The 22,139-nt window shown below is 39.5% G+C and overlaps 1 protein-coding gene across 1 annotated transcript in view; it reads left to right on the top strand.

The window, feature by feature from the left end:
* The window catches only part of FBXL13 (F-box and leucine rich repeat protein 13), a 227,913-nt gene that overhangs the window by 166,570 nt on the left and 39,204 nt on the right, over positions 1-22,139 (top strand). The window contains exons 14-16 of the mRNA XM_040343479.1: positions 5,245-5,365; positions 7,295-7,457; positions 15,033-15,152. Of these exons, the coding sequence (XP_040199413.1) occupies positions 5,245-5,365; positions 7,295-7,457; positions 15,033-15,152 (404 nt within the window). The remainder of the gene's footprint in view (positions 1-5,244; positions 5,366-7,294; positions 7,458-15,032; positions 15,153-22,139) is intronic.

The following is a 22,139-nucleotide window of genomic DNA, read 5'->3' as shown; positions in this document are numbered from 1 at the left end:
AATAAATAAAAGTCCCAATATTGGAGTTGTAGTGGTCCAATGATAGATCTTCCAAACAACTTGACGTGCAATTTGCTTAAGGTGATATTATTTCTCCTCCACCAAACATTATACTCTGTCTTCACCCAAAGTTCTCAGATGTAAAATACGCTTACCAAAAGTACCTGACTTCTTTAATGAAAAAGAAAGTCAGACATAGCTTTGACAGGATTGTGCCTGTACACATACTCGTTTGACAGGGAAATTCCTTATTGCTTCACTCCCAGAGTTCAGGTTAGATAAAAAAAAGCAAACAGAAAAGCCCTAATACTGTTTTATTAAAAAAAATGGATAAAAAATGCCAAGTGGCTTCTTACATTATAATGTGCCTCCCGGGACTGGGGCTGCAGATATGTCACCAATAAGTCTTGCGGTGCCGCTATGCTTCTCGCCTCTGTGGCAGCGTGCGTTCCACCGGACCCTGCTAGCTCCTCAAGTGCCGGAGATGGCGGGGGCAGACACGTGACCAGGTACTGCCGCTGACGTACGTTTCGTAGGTTTACGTCTTCAGGGGGCGTGCCTGGTCTCAAAGGATCACGATATTTGTAGTCTGTCTAAGAGTCTCGTTACAGCTCATAAGGGGAAATGGAAACCAATAGTAATGCAGCCACAGTGCCGATCAGCTAAACGGTTACATACATGGTTTACTATTCAAATGCAGCTCTCTATAAGAAAATATATATGTTTAAACTTAAAACACTATGGGATACATTTTAATAGTATGGGCATATGCTCCCACGTGGAATACACTCCTTAGGAGACATGGTGCTGTGTTAACTCTTAACTGTATATTTTACTAATGGATAATGATGATAATTTCTACCAATTTAGTGGTCAGGGATCCCCTTCAATCCCTGCACACCCTCTTTCTAGTAATTATACTTCTCCAGAGCATTAAACCTCCTGTGTTTGTATTTATCACCCCCCCCCCCCTTCCGTACACCAGGGGAGGACAAGAAACACAGGATATATTGGACCCCCTTAGATTAAAACATTTACCCCAATGGGTGATCATACTCAACCCATTTGTATAAAAGTATCTTCCACCCTATTAATACCCAACTGGCATAAAACAAAAAAACTGGTCCCTGCCCCCTGACCTGCAGATTCTACTCAATCGTTTGCCAGGAAGCTATTGAGATCCTATTCAATATTGAGGCCACGTGGTTGCATCGTTCTCAATCTATGCACCCACTTGGTCTCATTCTGAGAAACACTCCTAGTCATGTGTGTCCCTCTCCAATGCCTAGATACTTTGTCAATCCCATAAAATGTGCATAGTTGGGGATTGCTGGCATGGTGGCTTGCGAAATGTCTGGACACACTATGATTTGGGTAGCTTTTCTTAATATTGGCTAAATGTTCATTGATTCTAATTTTAAGTTGACGTGTGGTTCTCCCCATGTACTGGAGTGAGCACGGGCACTCCAGGACGTAGGTCACATGGCACATTATAATGTAAGGCACATTATAATATAAGAAGCCACTTGGCATTTTTTATCCATTTTTTTTAAAAATAAAACAGTATTATGCTATGGGCCTTTCTGTTTGCTTTTTTTTTTTATCTAACCTGAACTCCGGGAGTGAGGCAATAAGGAATTTCCCTGTCAAACGAGTAAGTGTACAGGCACAATCCTGTCAACGCTATGTCTGACTTTCTTTTTCATTAAAGAAGTCAGGTACTTTTGGTAAGCGCATTGTACATCTGAGCACTTTAGGTGAAGACAGAGTATAATGTTTGGTGGAGGAGAAATAATATCACCTTAAGCAAATTGCACGTCAAGTTGTTTGGAAGATCTATCATTGGACCACTACAACTCCAATATTGGGACTTTTATTTATTGCACTAGGGATTGTGCCCTATTTTTCACTTGTTTTTCCACAGTAATTATTATATATGCACGGTTATATATTTGTATTATTAATATGTATCCAACTATAAGTTGAATTTTGGAAGTTTAACATTATAGGAGAGCGCCCTCTACCACACCTTCAATATATCAGTGTATCCCTAGTCAAAGCCTGTAAGATGCTGGTACTTAGTGTGGTCACTACGAAAAATAGAGTCACCCAGGCAGTGATACATGCCAAGACAGAGGCAACACTCCAGGCCAAGGTGAGTTGATTCTCCAAAATTTGACAGCCTTGAGTTCGCCCTCTAATTTTGATGTCTCCCTTATGGAGCCTGTCCTGTTATACTAGTCGTTTGACTATACTCTTGGAACTATGGCCGGTTCAATCCCTGGAATCATCCTTCTCCTTTTACCCCCCTTACTCCACTACTTCTCTACCTTTTTCTCTTGTTTATCAGTACATTGCTGGATATTTTGCTGTCTTCACTTGGTCCTAGTTTTTCCCTGGGCCATGGATGGGGTGGGCCACACGAATGTCAGCACTTTATCTTTTTTAACCTCTACTTTAACTATTAGGTTGCTAAAAGCCATCATTTGACATGTTAATGCCACTTTTTAATGTACCACTCCCTGCGTGGAAGCATTCCCTATTTATGATGGCTGTTATGTTTCATGTGATGGCTATTGTGATACTCAATTTAATAAAATATTTGAATACAAAAAAGTAAAGGTCCCAGCACTGAATTTTGGGATCCTTATAGTTGCATATGTACAATATGGAAACCTTGAGTCAGTTACTCTGCCTCTTAACAATTTGAACTGTAAAATGTGTAAAACCAGTGAGTTAAAGAGCAACTGCAGTCTGCTTACATAATTTGTAATAAAAACATCTTTGCCATTCTGATGCTTCCCTCCAACCAATTTGCATATTATTTTATATATACTGTGATTCTGTACTTGCCAAATATGCTGCATAAATCTCCCTCCACTGAGTCTGGCTGCAGCCATTTTAACTGTGGGCAGCTGAAGCTGCTGCCTGTTCACTTCCTGGATTTACACAGACACACACCCCCAGCTCTGCAGCTCTCATTGCCCCTCTTATCACTCATCCCCCCTACCTTCCTGGCAAATTCTCACAAGAGAGAGTTGTACATGATGTTATAAGCCTAGGCTTTTTACCAGACAATGAACAAGGGCAGAGCATTTAATAGATGGAAGTATGAAAAAAATTACTGGAGTTGGACTTTAAATAAAATAAAAAACCCTTAAAAATAAAAGATATTCACTATAATCACTGAGTACTGAAAACAATTCCATTCTTGTTAAGCAACTAACTTTTACAGTCTGAATGAACAGAAATGGTATGAAGGGAGCAGAACAGGCAAGAGAGATGAATTATTGCATGTTTTCTGGCAGACGCTCTTATGCGAGGCAATAGATTTTATGCAGAGCTTGCAAATCTCTTATGAGAGGGTCTCAATGCACAGTAGAATGATTATGAGCTTCAAAAGACTGCATTCATCCTGGACATTTTGCTGGGGGAAGAATATCTGGAATTATTTATTAAATAACTTCTACTGCATCTATAGAAACCGTACACAGTGGTTATGTCCAAGGCTTTTGCTCTCAGTGCCAACATTCTCTATTGTCTCCGTGCTTCAGCTTCCCAGCAACTGATCTGATAATGTCAAACAAACTCTAAATTTAAGCAAGGCTTTCGCTTTGTTGCAGTCTTCTACATATATTGCAATTCTGATAACTTAAAGGGGTTGTAAAGGTAAAAAAATATTTCCCTAAATAGCTTCCTTTACCTTAGTGCAGTCCTCCTTCACTTACCTAATCCTTCGATTTTGCTTTTAAATGTCCTTATTTCTTCTGAGAAATCCTCACTTCCTGTTCTTTTGTCTGTAACTACACACAGTAATGCAAGGCTTTCTCCCTGGTGTGGAGAAAGCCTCTTGAGGGGGCGAGCAGGAGGGTCAGGACGCTATTTACTTTGCAGATAGAGAAAGGAGCTGTGTGTTAGTGGGCGTCCTGACACTCCTGCTCGTCCCCTCCCCCCTCAAGAGGCTTTCTCCACACCAGGGAGAAAGTATTGCATTACTGTGTTTAGTTACAGACAGAAGAACAGGAAGTGAGGATTTCTCAGGAGAGATAAGGACATTTAAAAGCAAAATCGAAGTATGAGGTAAGTGAAGGAGTACTGCACTAAGGTAAAGGAAGCTATGTAGGGGAAAAAAATATTACTTTTACAACCCCTTTAACTTAACTTAACCTGATGTTAATACAACTTGTTTACTGGCCTATTAAATTTGTTCTGAAGCAGAGCCTAATGAAAGCTTCTATAGGTCCTTGTAATGCTGCAAGATGCTAAATGTATTAATCATATTTCACCCGTACATATTACACCTATATTATTTATTTTTAGTCAAATGTAAGGGCTTTTGCACTGTAAATGTAAATGAATTTCTAATGTTTTTAATTTTCGCTCTTTGCCCAAATAACTCTTGAGTTTCATTTTCTTTTTAGTCCAAATTGTTCGAGGGACTGTATATTCCTGTAGCCAGACCTATCGTGCCTGCAAATCAGAATATATTCAGAAACCTCTTATGGAAAGACTTTTTAGTAACCATCCTTCTTATATATTGTTAGATGCTGTATTGGATAAAACAGGTTTAATATTCAAATTCACATGTCAAAAGACTAAAGAGTGTTGGTTTGTTATTGTGTTCTTAAAGGGGTTGTAAACCCTTATGTTTTTTTACCTTAATACATCCTATGCATTAAGGTGAAAAAACTTCTGTCATTGGCTGGCCCCCAGCCCCTGTTTTACTTACCTGAGTCCTGTATTCCCCTGCCGGAGACGCCCTCTTCCCCTCTGCCCGTTGTCTCAGCTCTTGAATGGATAGATTAATAGCTGCGCAGCCATTGGCTCCTGCTGCTGTCAATCAAATCCAATGACTCAGGCGCCAGGCTGGCGGGGGCGAGTCCTACCTCGAATGCTGGACTCGGGAGCGCGTTCACCAGGTATCCCCCCTGGGAGAGCTAGGAGGTTATATGAGGCGGGGAGGAGCAGCGACGCCGGAGGACCACAGAAGTCGAAGATCGGAGCCACTCTGTGCAAAACAAACTGCACAGTGGAGGTAAGTATGACATGTTTGTTATTTAAAAAAAATGGGTCCAGTAAAGAAAGGAACACCAGGCTGAACCATAGTGACTTCTTCAGTTGCTTGTCGTCTTATTAGGGAAGAAACACCAAGGACACAACCTTAGATCATAATAGACCTATGACCTATAATAGAGCTATTGAAATAACCTTTGCTAATTTACTTTCTTGCACGGCCTGTCATAGACTTTGCTGGAGAAGTGCCATAACATTGGATCTGTGTCTCTGCTGGGATCCCCTCATCTCTCTGATGCTGCCTTCAAAGTCCTCGCACATGGAAAAAAGCTTGTGAAAATCAGAATTGAAGGTCAGATACTACACTGAAAAATCTGTTTCAATTCTTTGTACTTATTAAAGGGTACACACATAACATAATATAACAATATAACACCTTATTAAACACATAACATAATATACAGGTGCATCTAAAAAAATTGGAATATCGTCAAAAAGTTTATTTTAATTTAGTAATTCAATTCAAAAAGTGAAACTCATATATAGATTCATTACACACATAGTGATATATTTCAAACATTTCTTTCTATACTTTTTGATGATCATGACTTACAGCTAGTGAAAACCCAAAATTCAGTACGATTTGGGGAGCAGGACTTGGCACCTGCCCACACTGCCAGGAGTACCAATACCTGGTTTAATGATCATGGTATCACTGTGCTTGATTGGCACGCAAACTTGCCTGACCTAAACCCCATAGAGAATCTGTGGGGTATTGTCAAGAGGAAGATGAGAGACACCAGACCCAACAATGCAGATGAGCTGAAGGATGCTATCAAATTAACCTGGGCTTCCATGAGACCTCAGCAGTGCCTCCATGCCACGCCGCTTATGGTCTTATGTAACATTCTTATTTTGTAAGACACTGAATTTTGGATTTTCACTAGCTGTAAGCCATGGTCATCAAAATTTAAAAAAAATATATCACTCTGTGTGTAATGAAATCTATATAATATATGAGTTTCACTTTTTGAATTGAATTACTGAAATTTGATGATATTCTAATTTTATGAGATGTACCTGTATATATTATAACATAACATATTACACATAAGGTAATATTTAAGCAATCAATGAACCTTAATGACTGGGTCATGCACCTAAACCTTGGATACTCCAACAGTCATATCCCTCACCATAGTTCCTTCTCATGTCCATATTGTTTTGTGTGTTCTTGCCCAGGGATATCAAAGCATTCTAAACACAGAACCAGTTTACTGTTCTTCAGATGTTATAGGGTCGGATTGTGGTCAGTGGGAGTAGAAAAGGTCCTGGCATCAGTGGAAGTAAACAATTGCTTCAAGCTTGTTGATCAATTGGAGTAAGCACTTGTGTTCAATAGGAGTAATAGTGTCCAATCACTGGTATTAGTTGCAGGTATAGTGCTCTATCATTGGTATTAGTTTGAGGAATAGTGCCCCATCATTGGTATTTTTTGGAAGAACAGTGCCCTATCATTGGTATTAGTTGGAGGAATAGTGTCCCATGATTGGTATCAGTAGCAAGAATTATGCCCCACTTTTGGTGTCCAGTGTGAGGAATTGACCTCTTAGCAGTGGAAGTAATAGTGCACCAAGTGCCATATAGGGGCAAGCAAAGGGCCACAGCTTTGAGACCACTGCTCCATATTATAATTGTAAACCATTATGCATTTGTGTTTTGGTAAGATCAGTTCTTGGGTCTGCACACCTGCTGTGGGAACCCCCACAGCAGGCGTGCAGACCCAAGAATTTATCTTACCAAAACAATCTTTAGGGATCCATATAACAAGACAATCCCAGGTGGCATTGGAGGCCAATGTTTATTCATTGATGGAGTATATTAAAGTCAAGTTGAGGATTTGGAGTAAACTTCCTTTGTCAGTGGTGGGAAGAATACATTTTATAGGGGCACTGCAACCAGGGTAACGGGGTAGTTTGTCTTCATTGTTTTGTTTCCTTTTGGTTATCTGTTGTTTTTCTTTTTCAAGGTGGAATGTAATGTATAATGACACTTTTTCTGTTGATGTGGTTGTATTTATGAAATGGGAAAAGATTTAATGAAGAAACATAATAATATTGACTGATGTAGACATGTGAAAGAATAAAATAAAAACGTATTTAAAAAGAAAAACAATCTTTGAGACAGGAAAGAAACTGTCCTCATGTACCACAAACATTTACTGTATATCAGTTTAAGGTGGACTAACCCTTTAACATGTATCATTCTTGTTTCTTTTCAGGTAATAATCGGATCACTGATGCTAGCATCAAAGCAATAAGCAGATCTTGCCCCAGTTTGAACCACATTTATTTGGCTGACTGCCAAAAAATTACAGATATCAGCTTAAAGGCAATTTCATCATTGAAAAACGTTACTGTCCTGAACCTAGCAGACTGCATAAGGTATGTTAATAACCAAACATGCAACACGACTGAACATTCAATACGTTTATTGTAAACACCTGGGTCCATGTACAGCTACAGGAAAGAAATGTCTGAAGAAAAGTTTCTGAGTTTTAATAGCTATATCCCACTAGTAAAACCTGTTGATCTTGACAGAAATCCTATGAGCTCCTAATATTATGTTCATATAATTTTGTGTATTTCTGCTTAACCATAAACTCTGCTGACTATTGTAAGTTCCCAGTTCTCTCTATGGACTGCAGAGCACTTCCTTATGTTGTAGAGATGCGTAGAGGGGGAGATGTTCTGCAGTCTCTTAACGCACTTCCTGCTCTAGGATGACAACGCTGCTCCTTCATACATGTAGTACAAAAAGTTATTGTTGCCACTCTTCTAAAAAAGAAAAACATTGCACTTATAAAACAGAGCACTGCAGCAAGTGCTAGCTCAAATGCATATCTAACACATATGCCAACCCTCGGCTCAGGGGTAAGATGGTCACAAGATGATGTGACATCCAAGGCTCCTAACTTCTTCTTTAGATCGTATTTAGTTAGGAGCCTTGGGTGTCATGTCATCTCACGGCCATCTTACCATTCAGCCCAGGCTCGACATATGTGTTTGATACGTGCATTTGAGCTAGCACTGGCGGCAGTACTCTATTTTGTAAGTGCACTATTATTTTTTTATTTAATAAACCTTTTAAAAGGAGAGTATTCAATCTTAAAGTGGAGGTTCACCCTAAAAACTATTTTTTAACACTAGAGGCAGCATAGTAAGGGCATTAACTTTTGGCAGGTTTTTTTTTTTCTTCGTACTTACCTTTATATTCTGATTTGGTCCAGGGCTTCCGCGTTCTGATGACTCCGGGACTGGGCGTTCCTATCCCTGCCTCAGGCTTCCGATGCTTGCGGGACTGGGCGTTCCTATCCTTTCGTTGGATGATTGACAGCTTGTGAAACAGGTGACCTGTCGCACAACGCGCGTCACCAGATTCCCGGAAATACCCAAGCTAAGAGTCGGCACTATACGGCGCCTGCGCCCGCCGTGTAGAGCTGACTGCGCAGGCGCCGTATAGTCCCGACTTGCAGCTCGGCTATTTCCCGACATCTGGTGACGCGCGTTGTGCGACAGGTCACCTGTTTCACAAGCCGTCAATCATCCAACGAAAGGATAGGAACGCCCAGTCCTGCAGTCATCGGAACCCGGAAGCCCTGGAGAAAAACAGATTATAAAGGTATGTACAGAGCAAAAAAATAAAAATACGCCGAATTTAAATGCCCTTACTATGCTGGATCTAATGTGTGTAAAATATATATTTTTTTTTGGGGTGAACCCCCGCTTTAAGTGCTTCCCTTTTCTTCCCATATACATTCTCATTCGCATTGGGTGTTTCTGAGTGCCTGAGGACCTCTGTACCCTTCCTATGGGTAAAGAGGAGTGAGGATCTGCCAAGAGTCTGTCAGAGCTATTATCCCTGAGGGGAACACCGCTTAATTTGATCTTCTGGTAATGCAGGGGTCATGGCTTTGATGTGAGTGGCCAGTTTGTATGGCAGTGGAACACGCCAAGCACTTGCATCATTTGGATCACAGTGGTGATTGCATTTACTGATTGGAATTTAATTGACACTATTGTGAACTATCATATATCATATATGTTGTTATCACCACATATAATGTAAATAAAACTCAAAGAAAAAGGATGGCGCTGAATCTCTGTGAAGGTACTAAGTAAATCATAGTTACATAGTTAGGTTAAAAAAAGAAAGTCGACCTAGTTCCACCAAAAAATAAATAAATACGCAATCCTTCACCCACAGTTGATCCAGAGGGAGGCGAAAAACCCCAGAAAAACATGCTCTGATTTGCTACAGCAGAGGAAAAAATTCCTTCCTGACCCCCAGAGAGGCAATTGGGTTTTCCCTGGATCAACTTTACCTTCAAATACCGAGTACCCAGTTAAATTATGTACATTTAGGAAAGAATCCTTTTTAAAGCTAACTTTGAAGAAGCCTTTCGTATTTGGATATGAGATATTTTTTCCTCTAAACATAAAGACTGCCCCCTTGCCCTCTGTGATGACTTTAAAGTGAATAACTCAACACCAAGTTCACTATATGGACCACTTATGTATTTGTACATGTTGATCATATCCCCCCTTAAGCTCCTTGTCTTAGTCACATATAAAAAAAACTATGCAATCATAAATCATGTGTCACTACTAAAAGATATGATCAAATGTGCGATAAAATGTGAAGAAGGGAAACGCAAGCAATAATTGCATAACAAACAAAAATACACATCTCCTGGTGTAGTACAACAAATTGATTTATTGAAAACAAAGTAGTAACTTCAGCACCAGCGCTATTTTATATGTAAGTATGTAACTAATTTGTTTTTAATAAATCAATTCTTTGTACTACACCATGAGCAGTGGGGCTGGTGGTAATATTTTTTTGGGGGGGGGGGGCAAACAGTGCACCAGCAAACACCCCTGTTGGGTCGGGTTGGTCGGTCGGTCAGTGCACTTACCCCATCCATGGGGGGCAATCACAGATGGCTTCCCCGGCTCTCCTCTGTGGGCATCACCTTATTTCATAGTGGGCATTACGAACAGCTACTCCTTCCCCTGCTTGGCAGCTTCCATCTCCTCCCTCCTCCTCTGCGACCAAACAGAACGCTTCTCCTTTGGGTCAATCGGGAAAGGGGTCTCAGACCCACGCTTCCTGATTGGCGGAGAGGCGATTCAGTGTGAGAATAGGGAATATTTATTCGCTACTCTCACACACATGGGTGGACTCTGAGCGTATTCTCAGTGCTCCGAGGCCATCCTATTTTGAAGCCTATTAGAGCCTCATGCTCCCGCATCCTGAAAGGGGCCGGATGCATGGATCAGGGTGGTGGCAATGGATAAGAGAGGCGGCACCTGTGCGCCCTTAATTTTTGTTCCATGTGTGGGCCGAGTACCATTTGTCGGTGGATGACATTCTCCCTATGAGGATTTACTGCCCCATTGAAGCGCATTACTTTCTACCCTTAGGTAAGCGGCCATTATACACAGTGGTGGATTGGTTTTGGATTGAGCACCTGATTGCATTATTACTTCAAATTTCACTGGATCACATCACTTCACTATTTGAAATGGTTCCTAGGAATTTCACTACTTCTGCATTGGACTTTATTATCATCAATTATTGTGAAGTCCCTTTAAATGACTTTATTGTTTATATAGTGTGTGTTTATATAGTTTTATTGCTTGCATTATTTATATTTATATATTTTTATTGCTTGTGTTTACTTATTCACATTTTAGCACACATTCTATCATATCTTTTAGTAGTGACACATAATTTATGATCACATAGTTTTTAATACTGTATGTGATTGATTTACTTAGTACCTTCACTGAGATTTAGCACCATCCTTTTTCTTTGAGTTTTGTTCAGTACAAGAGACTTACTTTTGTTGCGCTGCACTGTTTTCTATTTATTTACGGTACACTGATCAGTCATCCACTGTGTCTGGTGGCCGATGACCAATCACGCCAGAGCATGGCCCAGAGGGGCCGTGGGAGGCACGTTCTCAGGAGGATGTCATGTGATGTACTACCAGAACAATAGGGTTCCTGCTTGAACGTCCTTTTAAATGGGGCGGGCGGGAAGCAGTTAAACAATTAAGCAAGGTGTACGTACACATATTGAAATTTGGCTGGTTTTGGCTGAATTTCAATACAATTCTGTACCCTTGTCTATTCAACAGAAGCCACTTGGCTGGTTTTGGCTGAATTTCAATACAACAATTCAGTACCCTTGTCTATTCAACAGAAGCCACTCATTAGACTAGCTTCTGTCAAACTGTCCTGCTGGAAAGCCATTTATCGATCAGCTCTTGCAGCCAATGATTTCAGCACTGGTCAGTGTACTCTGACAGGAGGAGTCCTTGCTGTCAGAATACAATAGTGTAATGGGGATGTAACGGTCACCACCGTTTACGATATTCCCATTCCATCAAACACGACAGCTCATCTGACACTCCACAATCTAGCAGACATCAGACATCCAATTTCCCCAGAAATAACGAGACAAGCTCCGTTCTCTGAGTCAAAATGTATGAACCCCTTTTAATGGTAACTTAGCTTTCTTATATACAGTTTTAGAAACCAAGTGAACAATGAATCAACTCCACCCACACGGCACTTCAATCACATTCTTTTACATAATGACATTCAGAGGAGTTAATTATCCCCCAGACGTTCTGTCTCTGACAAGTTCCCCTCACCTGCATAATACACATTCCTTAAGTCAGACGTCTGACCTTTAGACTGCTAACTCACAACCATATCTATCATCCATAGCATCTTCACACAAAACAGTGGCATTATCGTCTCACAATGGACAACAGAATGCAATCACAACTTTCATCACTACAGTAGCAGACTAAGCATATCAACAGCCTAGGTTAAACATTGAAGTAGACACTCTTATTGAACTGGTGTGGGTCAGCATTAACCTAACTGTAATATGTCCAGATCTCCTGCAATACATGAATTAACAGTAATGTCCCATCTCATGTAATTTATAATTAAGATTTCTCAGTCACCCTATGCCCAAAAGGGGCACAGGATGACCCTAGACACAAGAGTCCTTAGTGACGCTGGCACAGGAGTACCCCACATGCTTCAAAAGTCTCTGGTTGTCACGGGTCATTCCATTACAGGGGAGATCCCTGCATCCACATCATTTGTGTGGATGCTGGGATCTGTGAGTTTTATTCAGTTTTTATTCAACTCGCTGGTTGAATGACAAAAACTGTCTGTGTTTACCCTGCTATATAATACAGTTAATGGCATACACAAATCAGAACTCACCCGCAAAACCATGAAACTAAACAAAGCAAATCCTGACACATGATACAACGGTTTGATACCCAGTGTCAGGATAGTGAAATTCTAAAAAATCAACAAATGTGCATAAAGATAATGTCAGAAAGTTACCAAAGATAAAGTAGCTCACTGGTAAACAGACATCTGAAAACTATTATGGAGGTGGAATAAACCAGCGATGTTTCATGAAGAACTGCTTTCTTAAGTCAGAAGCTTTCAGCTCTCTCTCTGCTATCCAGTATAGAGGAGAGAGCAGAAAGCTCCTGTATCTTAAGTCCTAAGGAAGAGGAAGGAACTCTCCTTGAAACGCGTAGACTGAAAGGCAGACGGAAGTCCACTCTAGACCTCAGAGTTGTTTGCATGTGCATGTGTGGATTTTTTCTTCAGACCTGGCAGCTCATTGGCCATGAGCAGTGTGGGTGCTGACATATTGGATCTCTTTCAAAGTCCGCACTCCCACTGGACATTACACATACAAGGAAGGCTAAGCAATTGATCAGGATTTGTATGTAGTTTTTATAGTATATGGGTATTATGTTAATTATTATTTGGGGTAATGCTTCAGAAAGTGACATATTATTTGCATTTTGGTAGTTTGATTTTCTGTTATTTTTCAATCTGTGTTTTTTATTCTATGTTGTATTTTAATTGTATGGGTGTTTATTAGAGTGTGGTTTTAATTTGTTTTATTTGGTACTAATGGCTTTATTGGAAAGTTTGTTTTGTCCTTTGTCTTTTTCTGTTTGTTGTTATGATCTTGTGTTGTCTTTGTTGAGTGTGGTATGTGTTGCAATCATTTCCTTTTAGGTTCAATAAAGTATTCTTAATCTGAATCCTGCCAAAATGGCAGGATCAGTTATATGAGAGACTACTTACCGTCAAACTCTTTGCACTGCTTTATTACATGGGTAAAATAAAATGTACCAATGGTTCATACATTGGAAAATGCTATGCTGTTTTATTGTGTTTACACGTGTTTTTCAGTGGAGAAAGGTGTATTTTATTGCATCAATAAATTTCAGCGACTGGGATACCCTTAACTGTAAAAGTAAATGTGTCCCAGATGTTAGGGCATGAAATCTCTGTACAACAGCTGGATGGCGTAGATAATTTTTTTCAGCTGCAATTTACTATAATAATATAATATGGTTGAAGGTTTAAAATAAAGTGTTGCTTCTGACAGGTGCCAAACTAAAGGCTTCTTTTTACAAGGCCTGTTGCAGCTATGAATATTTATGCTCCAAATGTTCCTATAACGGAAAAATATAGAAGATGACAAACTACTCAACAACTGTGCAAGCATAATATGGCCTTAAAGCCTGATTTCTTTTTTTCTTCTTCAAGAAAGTGGGGATGAGTTAGTAGATTCTAGAGCTGCTTGTTTACTGGTAACACCCATTTTTGATACAGGAAAGCCAGGGAAAATCTCCCCAGCAAGGATATGGAGGATCAAATGCTCCAACTCTTCTCTACTCCATCGAATGCTGCGTGCACATGATCGGTTAAACCGATGAGAATGGTCTGATGGACCGTTTTCATCGGTCAAAACCGATCGTGTGTGGGCGCCATCGGTTATTTAACCATCGGTTAAAAAAAAGCCAACTTGTTTTAAATTTAACCGATGGATTCCTAACCGATAGAACAAAACCGATCGTTAGTAGGCACGACCATCGGTTAAAAATCCACGCATGCTCAGAATCAAGTCGACGCATGCTTGGAAGCATTGAACTTCATTTTTTTCAGCACGTCGTTGTGTTTTACGTCACCGCGTTCTGACACAATCGTTTTTTTAACCGATGGTGTGTAGGCGCGACGGACCATCAGTCAGCTTCATCGATTAACCGATGAAAACGGTCCATCGGTCCGTTCTCATCGGATGGACTGATCGTGTGTACGCGGCATTAGAGGCAAAAAATTGAGTTGGCTCTGGGTCAGTGAAAAGTAGTGGGAACTATTTTTATATGTTAAAATTGGATACACATGTGAAATAGAAAGTTGTGAGAAATCTTTGTTAACGCTAAAATGTTATTTTGGCTCTTATTAAAAAAAAGGTGTTTATTTATAGAAGTCTATGCAGAATTTTATCATTCTCTGTGTACTCTGTTGAATGTATGGTTATTAATCTGCACTTATTGGAAGCAGATGATTACTCCAAAGTATTAAAAAATGTTCCAGTGAAAAGGAAGGCTCTATTGCAGAATAATGTTTTCATGGCCATCGGGTTAGTGGGACAAATATCTGGTTCGTTGTAAAATGTCATGCATACAGATATGCTTCATTGCCAAATGTTTCCTTTAGAAACCATGTGGAGCAAAGCTGTATTATCAGAATGTTTGGTACAACTTTATTCTCAAGGAAATATTTTATTTTTTTGTGAAATTGGAAAGTTATTACTTGAGGATCTTGCCAGTAACATAGATAGATAGATTTTGGGTTGACTTACACTTTTAGTTGCGTCTGTAACTTATTAACACGGGTAGTTTTTTCAATCGCCTTTAATATATGTTAAGTATAGAACTACAAATTAGCAAAAGACCCCTTAAGTACAAAACTTCAAGTATCAAGCACTCTAAAAAGTAGATTGCCTACCTGATAACTGTAAATATTTGTACAGTAGATAGTTTGCAAATTCCCCTTTGAATCCTTGCCATATTGCTATAAAGCTTTAATCGTCTGTGGTTTTCATTGCAGGGTCAGTGACACAGGAGTGAGACAAGTACTAGAAGGCCCTTCAGGAATCAAGATAAAAGAACTAAATTTAACAAACTGTTTACGTGTCAGTGACTTGTCTCTTCTCAGAATTGCACAAAAGTAAGTTCGAATTTAAGTCCCCACAGTGGTACAGTTCAGAATTCTAAATTGAAATTTTTTTAACTTTGGTCAAATTTCGCAAAAATCTCATTGCAAGATGCAGTCGAGGTAAGGAGAATTTCCTATAGGGAGAAATTAATAATGTTTTAAATCTCAATTGCATTACTTTTGTTGCTGTTGTATGTATAACACGTATAGAATGTGCCGTCAAACAGATGTGAGAGCATATGTTGGACGTTACAATTTAATTTGTATTTATCTTTTACTGTTTTGTTCTGTCTTACTGTTCTTTTATGTCCAGTTCATTAATCTCTTCCCCCAGACTAACTTTATAGATGTTCAGACATTTTATATCTGTCAACTCCAATATTTTCTTATTTTATAAAATATAAATATATATATATCTCCATATTCTTTTGATCCCATTGATTCACTATAGCTGTTCCCACCCTGTTTAATCACTAACTCAAAACTTTTTTGAAAATTAGTGTAATACTTTTTCCATAGCCACCATGCTTTCCAAATAAAGATTTTCTCCCAAAACTATTTAAAAAAAAAAAAAAGTGGGCCAGATTCAGAAAGAGATACGACGGCGTATCTCCTGATACGCCGTCGTATCTCTGAGTTCCGACGGTCGTATCTATGCACCTGATTCATAGAATCAGTTACGCATAGATATCCCTAAGATCCAACAGGTGTAAGTAACTTACACCGTCGGATCTTAGGCTGCAATTCCAGGCCGGCCGCTAGGTGGCGCTTCCGTATTTTTATGCGACGAATATGCAAATGAGGAGTTACGCCGATTCAGAAACGAACGACCGCGCTGATCTTTCTGAATCTGGCCCAGTGTGTGTACTATATTAAACACCTACCTAATATAAACTCTAAATAGGTTATAATATGACCCAACTATCTTATATACTGTATAAGAACAAGTCATAAGATTGAATAATACTAATAAATCCAGAAAAGTGATAAAGACCCTTGTTTAAAATACATTTACTCCACTCATTAGATGTAAACGCAAAGCAATAAAAAATTGCACATTTGAAGAAACTTAAATAAATGATGATAAAGTCCTGTATACAAAGGATATTTTCCCCCAGTCCATCAGATAGTGAGAATTCAACGATAATATAAATCTTCAATAAGTTCCAGCTTCCCTTATGCCACGTACACACGATCCGAATATTGTACGAAAAATGTCGTCCGAGGAAGAATCGTCCGATAATCGGATCGTTGGTACAGGGATTCCGTGAGCCGATCATGACAGTTCATCCGTTATTATTTTATCGGACATGCACGAAAATTTTCCTTGTACGATACCATATCGTACTATTTTTGTTTGGTCAGTACAGTTGTCGCCCGAAATACAACACAAATACATTACAACACATGACATCACTTCCGATTTTTTTTTCTGTCGTACGAGAATTTTTATGACTTTAGTAACCTATTCAATTTCTACTTGCGACTAGTAAACGGAAAAAGTCGGACGATCTGTCGTCCGATTTTCAGATCGTGTGTACGTGGCATAAGTGTTCACTCCACCATCGTGATGAATTACAGGTGTGCCCTTACCTTCTTGGGTGGACCTGACAGCATATACAAGGTCATCGACAGCTTTATGTAGACCAAGGCTCCAGGCACTTTCCACAGTAGCTGCATTTGGTTCTTCCCCCTCCTCCTCACCAGCAAAAGTTATTGCTCTTACAGAGAGAAGAGAGCACTCATAGCGTAATATGTCTCAAACTTTATTAGAGAAATAAAAGGATCCACTTACATTTACATGCATAAACATCAGCTTTACAATGTAGAGTATTGCTTCTGCCACTGTCAGGGAAAGCTCGTAACCCCACAGAAAGTTCCGATTGGTGTGGTGACATCACGGCCCCTCTCAAAGGCTGGAAGTGGCTCACGTTTTTGGGATTTTTATGAAAGATTTATATTACATTTGAGTTTTCACTTTCTGGTGGACTGGGAACATTTTCCTTTGTACACAGGACTTTTATCATTATTTATTATAGTCCCTTCATGTGTGAATAATTTTTTTGGGATATAGCAGTTTGATGTTACATTTAGTGAGTGAAGCAATTGTATTTTGAACACAGGTCCTTCTCACTTTGCTGGATTTAATGGTTTTATTGTATTTTATGACTTGTTTTTATATATAAGAGAGCTTAAGATGGGTCATTAAACCTAATTAGGCTCAATGCAAACTAGCATTTTTTATAAGCTCACAAAACACTAGAAAAAAATGCTATAAAAACATTTTTTTCTGCTCCTAGACTCTGAAGCTCAAAAAAAGCTAATAGCCTAAAGTAGTGTGCATGAACACAAAGGATAAAACTATTTAGCTTTGAGGAGCAGAAAAAACATGCTAGTGTGCATGGAGCCTTTTGCCCCATACACACGATCGGAAATTCTGACAGCAAAAGTCCGATGTGAGCTTTTGAATGGAAATTCCGACCGTTTGTATGTTCCATCGGACTCTTGCTGTCGGAATTTTCGCCCAAAAAAGATTGAGAGCTGGTTCTCAAATTTTCCGAACCTGAAAAAATTCCTGTTTCAATCTTTTATTGTAATGAAAGAGAAACAATACAAAGGATACAAGGCACGAATAGTAAGTTGAAGATAAGCATTTTCGCGGACGCAGCCGCCACGTAACAGCAAGCAGTTTAACAATAAACAAAGGAAATCGTAAGGTACAACAATGGTAGATAACCTGGTAGGAAGGTTGCCCATGTGGGCCAAGATGAGTCATGGGGAACGTGAAGAAACAGTCACGAGGGCGTGTAATCAACCCGAAGAAACAAACTGAAAAAATTCCTATCGGAAAATCCGATCGTCTGTAGCAATTCTGACTAGCAAAGTTCCGCGCATGCTTGGAAACAATTTGACACATGCTCGGAAGCATTGAACTTAAATTTCTCGGCTCATCGTAGTGTTGTACGTCACTGTGTTCTTGACGTTCGAAAGTTCAGAGAACTTTTGTGTGACCGTGTGTATGCCAGCCAAGCCTGAGCAGAATTCCGTCGGAAAAAACATCCAAAATCCGATCGTGTGTACGTGGCATAAGAGTTCACATTAGGTAGGTGTTAATATACAGTAAATAAAGTTATGGGGTGTGTGGCGCTGCCTGCCACTTAGTGTTGTAAGTGAAACACAATAAAAATAAAATAAAAGTATTTTGTGCAAAAAAATATGGTATAAATTCCTTATGTGCTGCCTCACACCAACGGTGAGGACACCGTTAAGTGTAGAAAGTTATGTCCTCAATACATCCACCCCGCACTGGGTGAGCTGTTTATTAAGGTGATCGGGGTATGCTCTGAAGTTCTATCTATAGTGAAAGAACCTCCTTAATTGAGACCAAAGGGTCTGTCTTCCAAGTGAATCCTATAATGTGAGTGATAGTGGTCACTACTATGCTGCAGTGAACAGTGATACCTCCAGTAAATTGATATATAAAAACTGTCTCACAATTCCGTGAAGACCCGTGAATTATAAAGGTTAGATCAACTGTACCCCTAAACATCAAGTGTATAAATACAAAAATTATATATATGAACCACTACACCGCTGTTAGACCGCAGTGTTAAAGCGTAGTGTGTGAAAATGACAGGTTAAGGTTAAGTCTATAATCTTAGTGAATGCTGTTCCTCTGTATTCTCCAAGAAACCAAAATTAAATGAGTAACGTGACTTTAGTGACTTTAGTGAATATCTTCAGTAGCTGGTATGCACTTATTGCAGATCAGAGTGACTTTTGTGCTCCCGCTTTTGGTTCCCCACTCACCAGATCCAGTCACCCCTGCAGGCGTAATAAGCAAATGGTGAGTGTCTGTCTTTTCTTCTCTCGGCCCGGATGCTTCTGCTCCGTTTAGTCACTGACCATCCTAATCGCTGGCCAGATTCGATGGATCCACTTCCTGGTATCAGCGACCTGTCTCCTGATGTCTGATATCCTCACAACCCAAATAAAAAATGGACTGCCATAGTGTAACTCCGATTAAATTTATTAAAAAAACTGCATATTAAAAACCGATCCGATCGCATTAAAATTGAAATGCCAAAGAGCAAAAAAAGTTCTTGAAAAAGCCCTAAGGCTGAATTACACACAATGTCCACAGTGTGTGATGAGCAGCAGGTTGGCGTGCATTCCACCTCTCTGCTCCCCGTAACCAGAAGTGACATGCTAGCGTGTGTGATGACTGCAACTGATGTGTTTTGTCATGTGTTAATATACAGTAGTACACACATTTTCTTTGTTTTATCATAGTTTTAGGAGTTTATCTTTATTTGGAAAGAATGGTGGCTATGGGAAAAGCGCTACACTTATGCTACACTTTTTTTGTACCATTTTCTTATTTTATGTTGAATCTGCTTTATTCATTTTGAAACAGTATATACAGTGGGGATCGAAAGTTTGGGCACCCCAGGTAAAAATTTGTATTGGGATGAAAGAAAAATCCTGGATCGCCGCACTCCTCAAAAAACGATGTCTTTATTCAAAACATGAAAAAAAAAAAAATTCATATGGAAAAAACAGCCAACATTCGTGCAGTCAAACAAGAAGTGGACTAGGAAAAAAGAGCTGACATGTTTCGCATCATGTGATGTATACTCGTAGCTACGAGTAAGCATCACATGATGCGAAACATGTCAGCTCTTTTTTCCTAGTCCACTTCTTGTTTGACTGCATGAATTTTGGCTGTTTTTTCCATATGAATTTTTGTTGTTTTTTCATATTTTGAATAAAGACATCGTTTTTTGAGGAGTGCAGCGATCCAGGATTTTTCTTTCATCCCATGCCAATTGAGCACAGCCAGCACCCTTTTGGTTTGTTGGAACGGAAGCAACGGGGATTTATTGTTTTATAGAGCGGTATACTTTTCTTCACTATAGCGACCTAAAAATTTGTATTAATGTGCATTACGAAGCCAAGGAAAGATGGAAAAATCTCCAAAAGGCATCAAATTACAGATTAGACATTCTTATAATATGTCAAAAAAAGTTAGATTTTATTTCCATCATTTACACTTTCAAAATTACAGAAAACAAAAAAATGGCGTCTGCAAACGTTTGGGCACCCTGCAGAATTTATAGCATGCACTGCCCCCTTTGCAAAGCTGAGACCTGCCAGTGTCATGGATTGTTCTCAATCATCGTCTGGGAAGACCAGGTGATGTCAATCTCAAAGGTTTTAAATGCCCAGACTCATCTGACCTTGCCCCAACAATCAGCACCATGGGTTCTTCTAAGCAGTTGTCTAGAAAACTGAAAGTGAAAATAGTTGACGCTCACAAAGCTGGAGAAGGCTATACGAAGATAGCAAAGCGTTTTCAGATGTCAATGTCCTCTGTTAAGAAATGACAGTCATCAGGAACAGTGGAAGTTAAAGCAAGATCTGGAAGACCAAGAAAAATATCAGACAGAACAGCTCGCAGGATTGTAAGAAAAGCAATTCAAAACCCACGTTTGACTGCACAATCCCTCCAGAAAGATCTGGCAGACACTGGAGTTGTGGTACACTATTCCACTACAAAGATATACAAATATGGTCTTCATGGAAGAGTCATAAGAAGAAAACCTCTTCTACGTCCTCACCACAAAAAATCAGCGTTTGAACCTTGCAAATGAACATATAGACAAGCCTGATGCATTTTGGAAACAAGTTCTGTTGACCGATGAGGTTAAAATATAACTTTTTGGCCGGAATGAGCAAAGGTACGTTTGGAGAAGAAAGGGCACAGAATTTAATGAAAAGAACCTCTGTCCAACTGTTAAGCATGGGGGTGGATCAATCATGCTTTGGGGTTGTATTGTAGCCAGTGGCACAGGGAACATTTCACGAGTAGAAGGAAAAATGGATTCAATAACATTTCAGCAAATTTTGGATGGTAACTTGATGCCATCTGTGAAAAAGCTGAAGTTAAAGAGAGGATGGCTTCTACAAATGGATAATGATCCTAAACACACCTCAAAATCCATGGGGGACTACATCAAGAGGCGTAAACTGAAGGTTTTGCCATGGCCTTCACAATCTCCTGACCTCAACATAATTGAAAATCTATGGATAGACCTTAAAAGAGCAGTGCGTGACAGAAAGCCCAGAAATCTCCAAGAACTGGAAGACTTTTGTAAGGAAGAATGGGCAAAGATACCTCAAACAAGAATTGAAAGACTCTTGGCTGGCTACAAAAAGCGTTTACAAGCTGTGATACTTACCAAAGGATGCAGTACAAGATATTAACTCTGCAGGGTGCCCAAACTTTTACAGAAAGTAATGTAATTTTGAAAGTGTAAATGATGGAAATAAAATCTAATTTTTTTTTACATATTATAAGAATGTCTAATCTGTAATTTGATGCCTTTTGGAGATTTTTCCATCTTTCCTTGGCTTCAATATGCATATTAATACACATTTTTACCTGGGGTGCCCAAACTTTTGATCCCCACTGTATGTTTACTTTCAGCAAATGTAAATTTATTCATAGAGACAACAGTAATTTAAGGCCAGACATCACAGGGTCATGACAAAAGCAAAGGTCACTATAACATGTCCACAGTACCTAAAACTTTATCAAAGTAGGTGGTGCGCAGTATGCCCTGTTTCTCTTCCCTCACCTCCCTGCCGCTCCCCCCACTGCTTTTACCAGCAAACTCCAGCTATTAAATGATACCCAGGACTTTTTCTGTATAATAAGAAGCCTTAGGTGATACTAAATGATATCCTTATTCTCCAAAATAATAACCCATATACATCCAGTACTTGATGGCCCTGTAATCTATTTTTTAATAAATCGTTTATTACTGTGTTTTTCTACCTCTGTGTAATGTCCTCCAAAAGCTCATAAAACACTGTTCTGTGCACACTACACATCCCATAGTCCCTAGCCCATCCCTGAGCTAGGGACTATGGGTGGCTAAATTCCTACATAAAGTGGGACCATGGGGAATAAACATGACCATCCTCTAATGCCTC

The sequence above is a fragment of the Rana temporaria genome, chromosome 3 (assembly GCF_905171775.1).
Source record: "Rana temporaria chromosome 3, aRanTem1.1, whole genome shotgun sequence".
Taxonomy (NCBI): Eukaryota; Metazoa; Chordata; class Amphibia; order Anura; family Ranidae; genus Rana; species Rana temporaria.
Note: the sequence above shows the minus strand (reverse complement) of the source record. Positions and strands in the feature narration are given on the sequence as shown.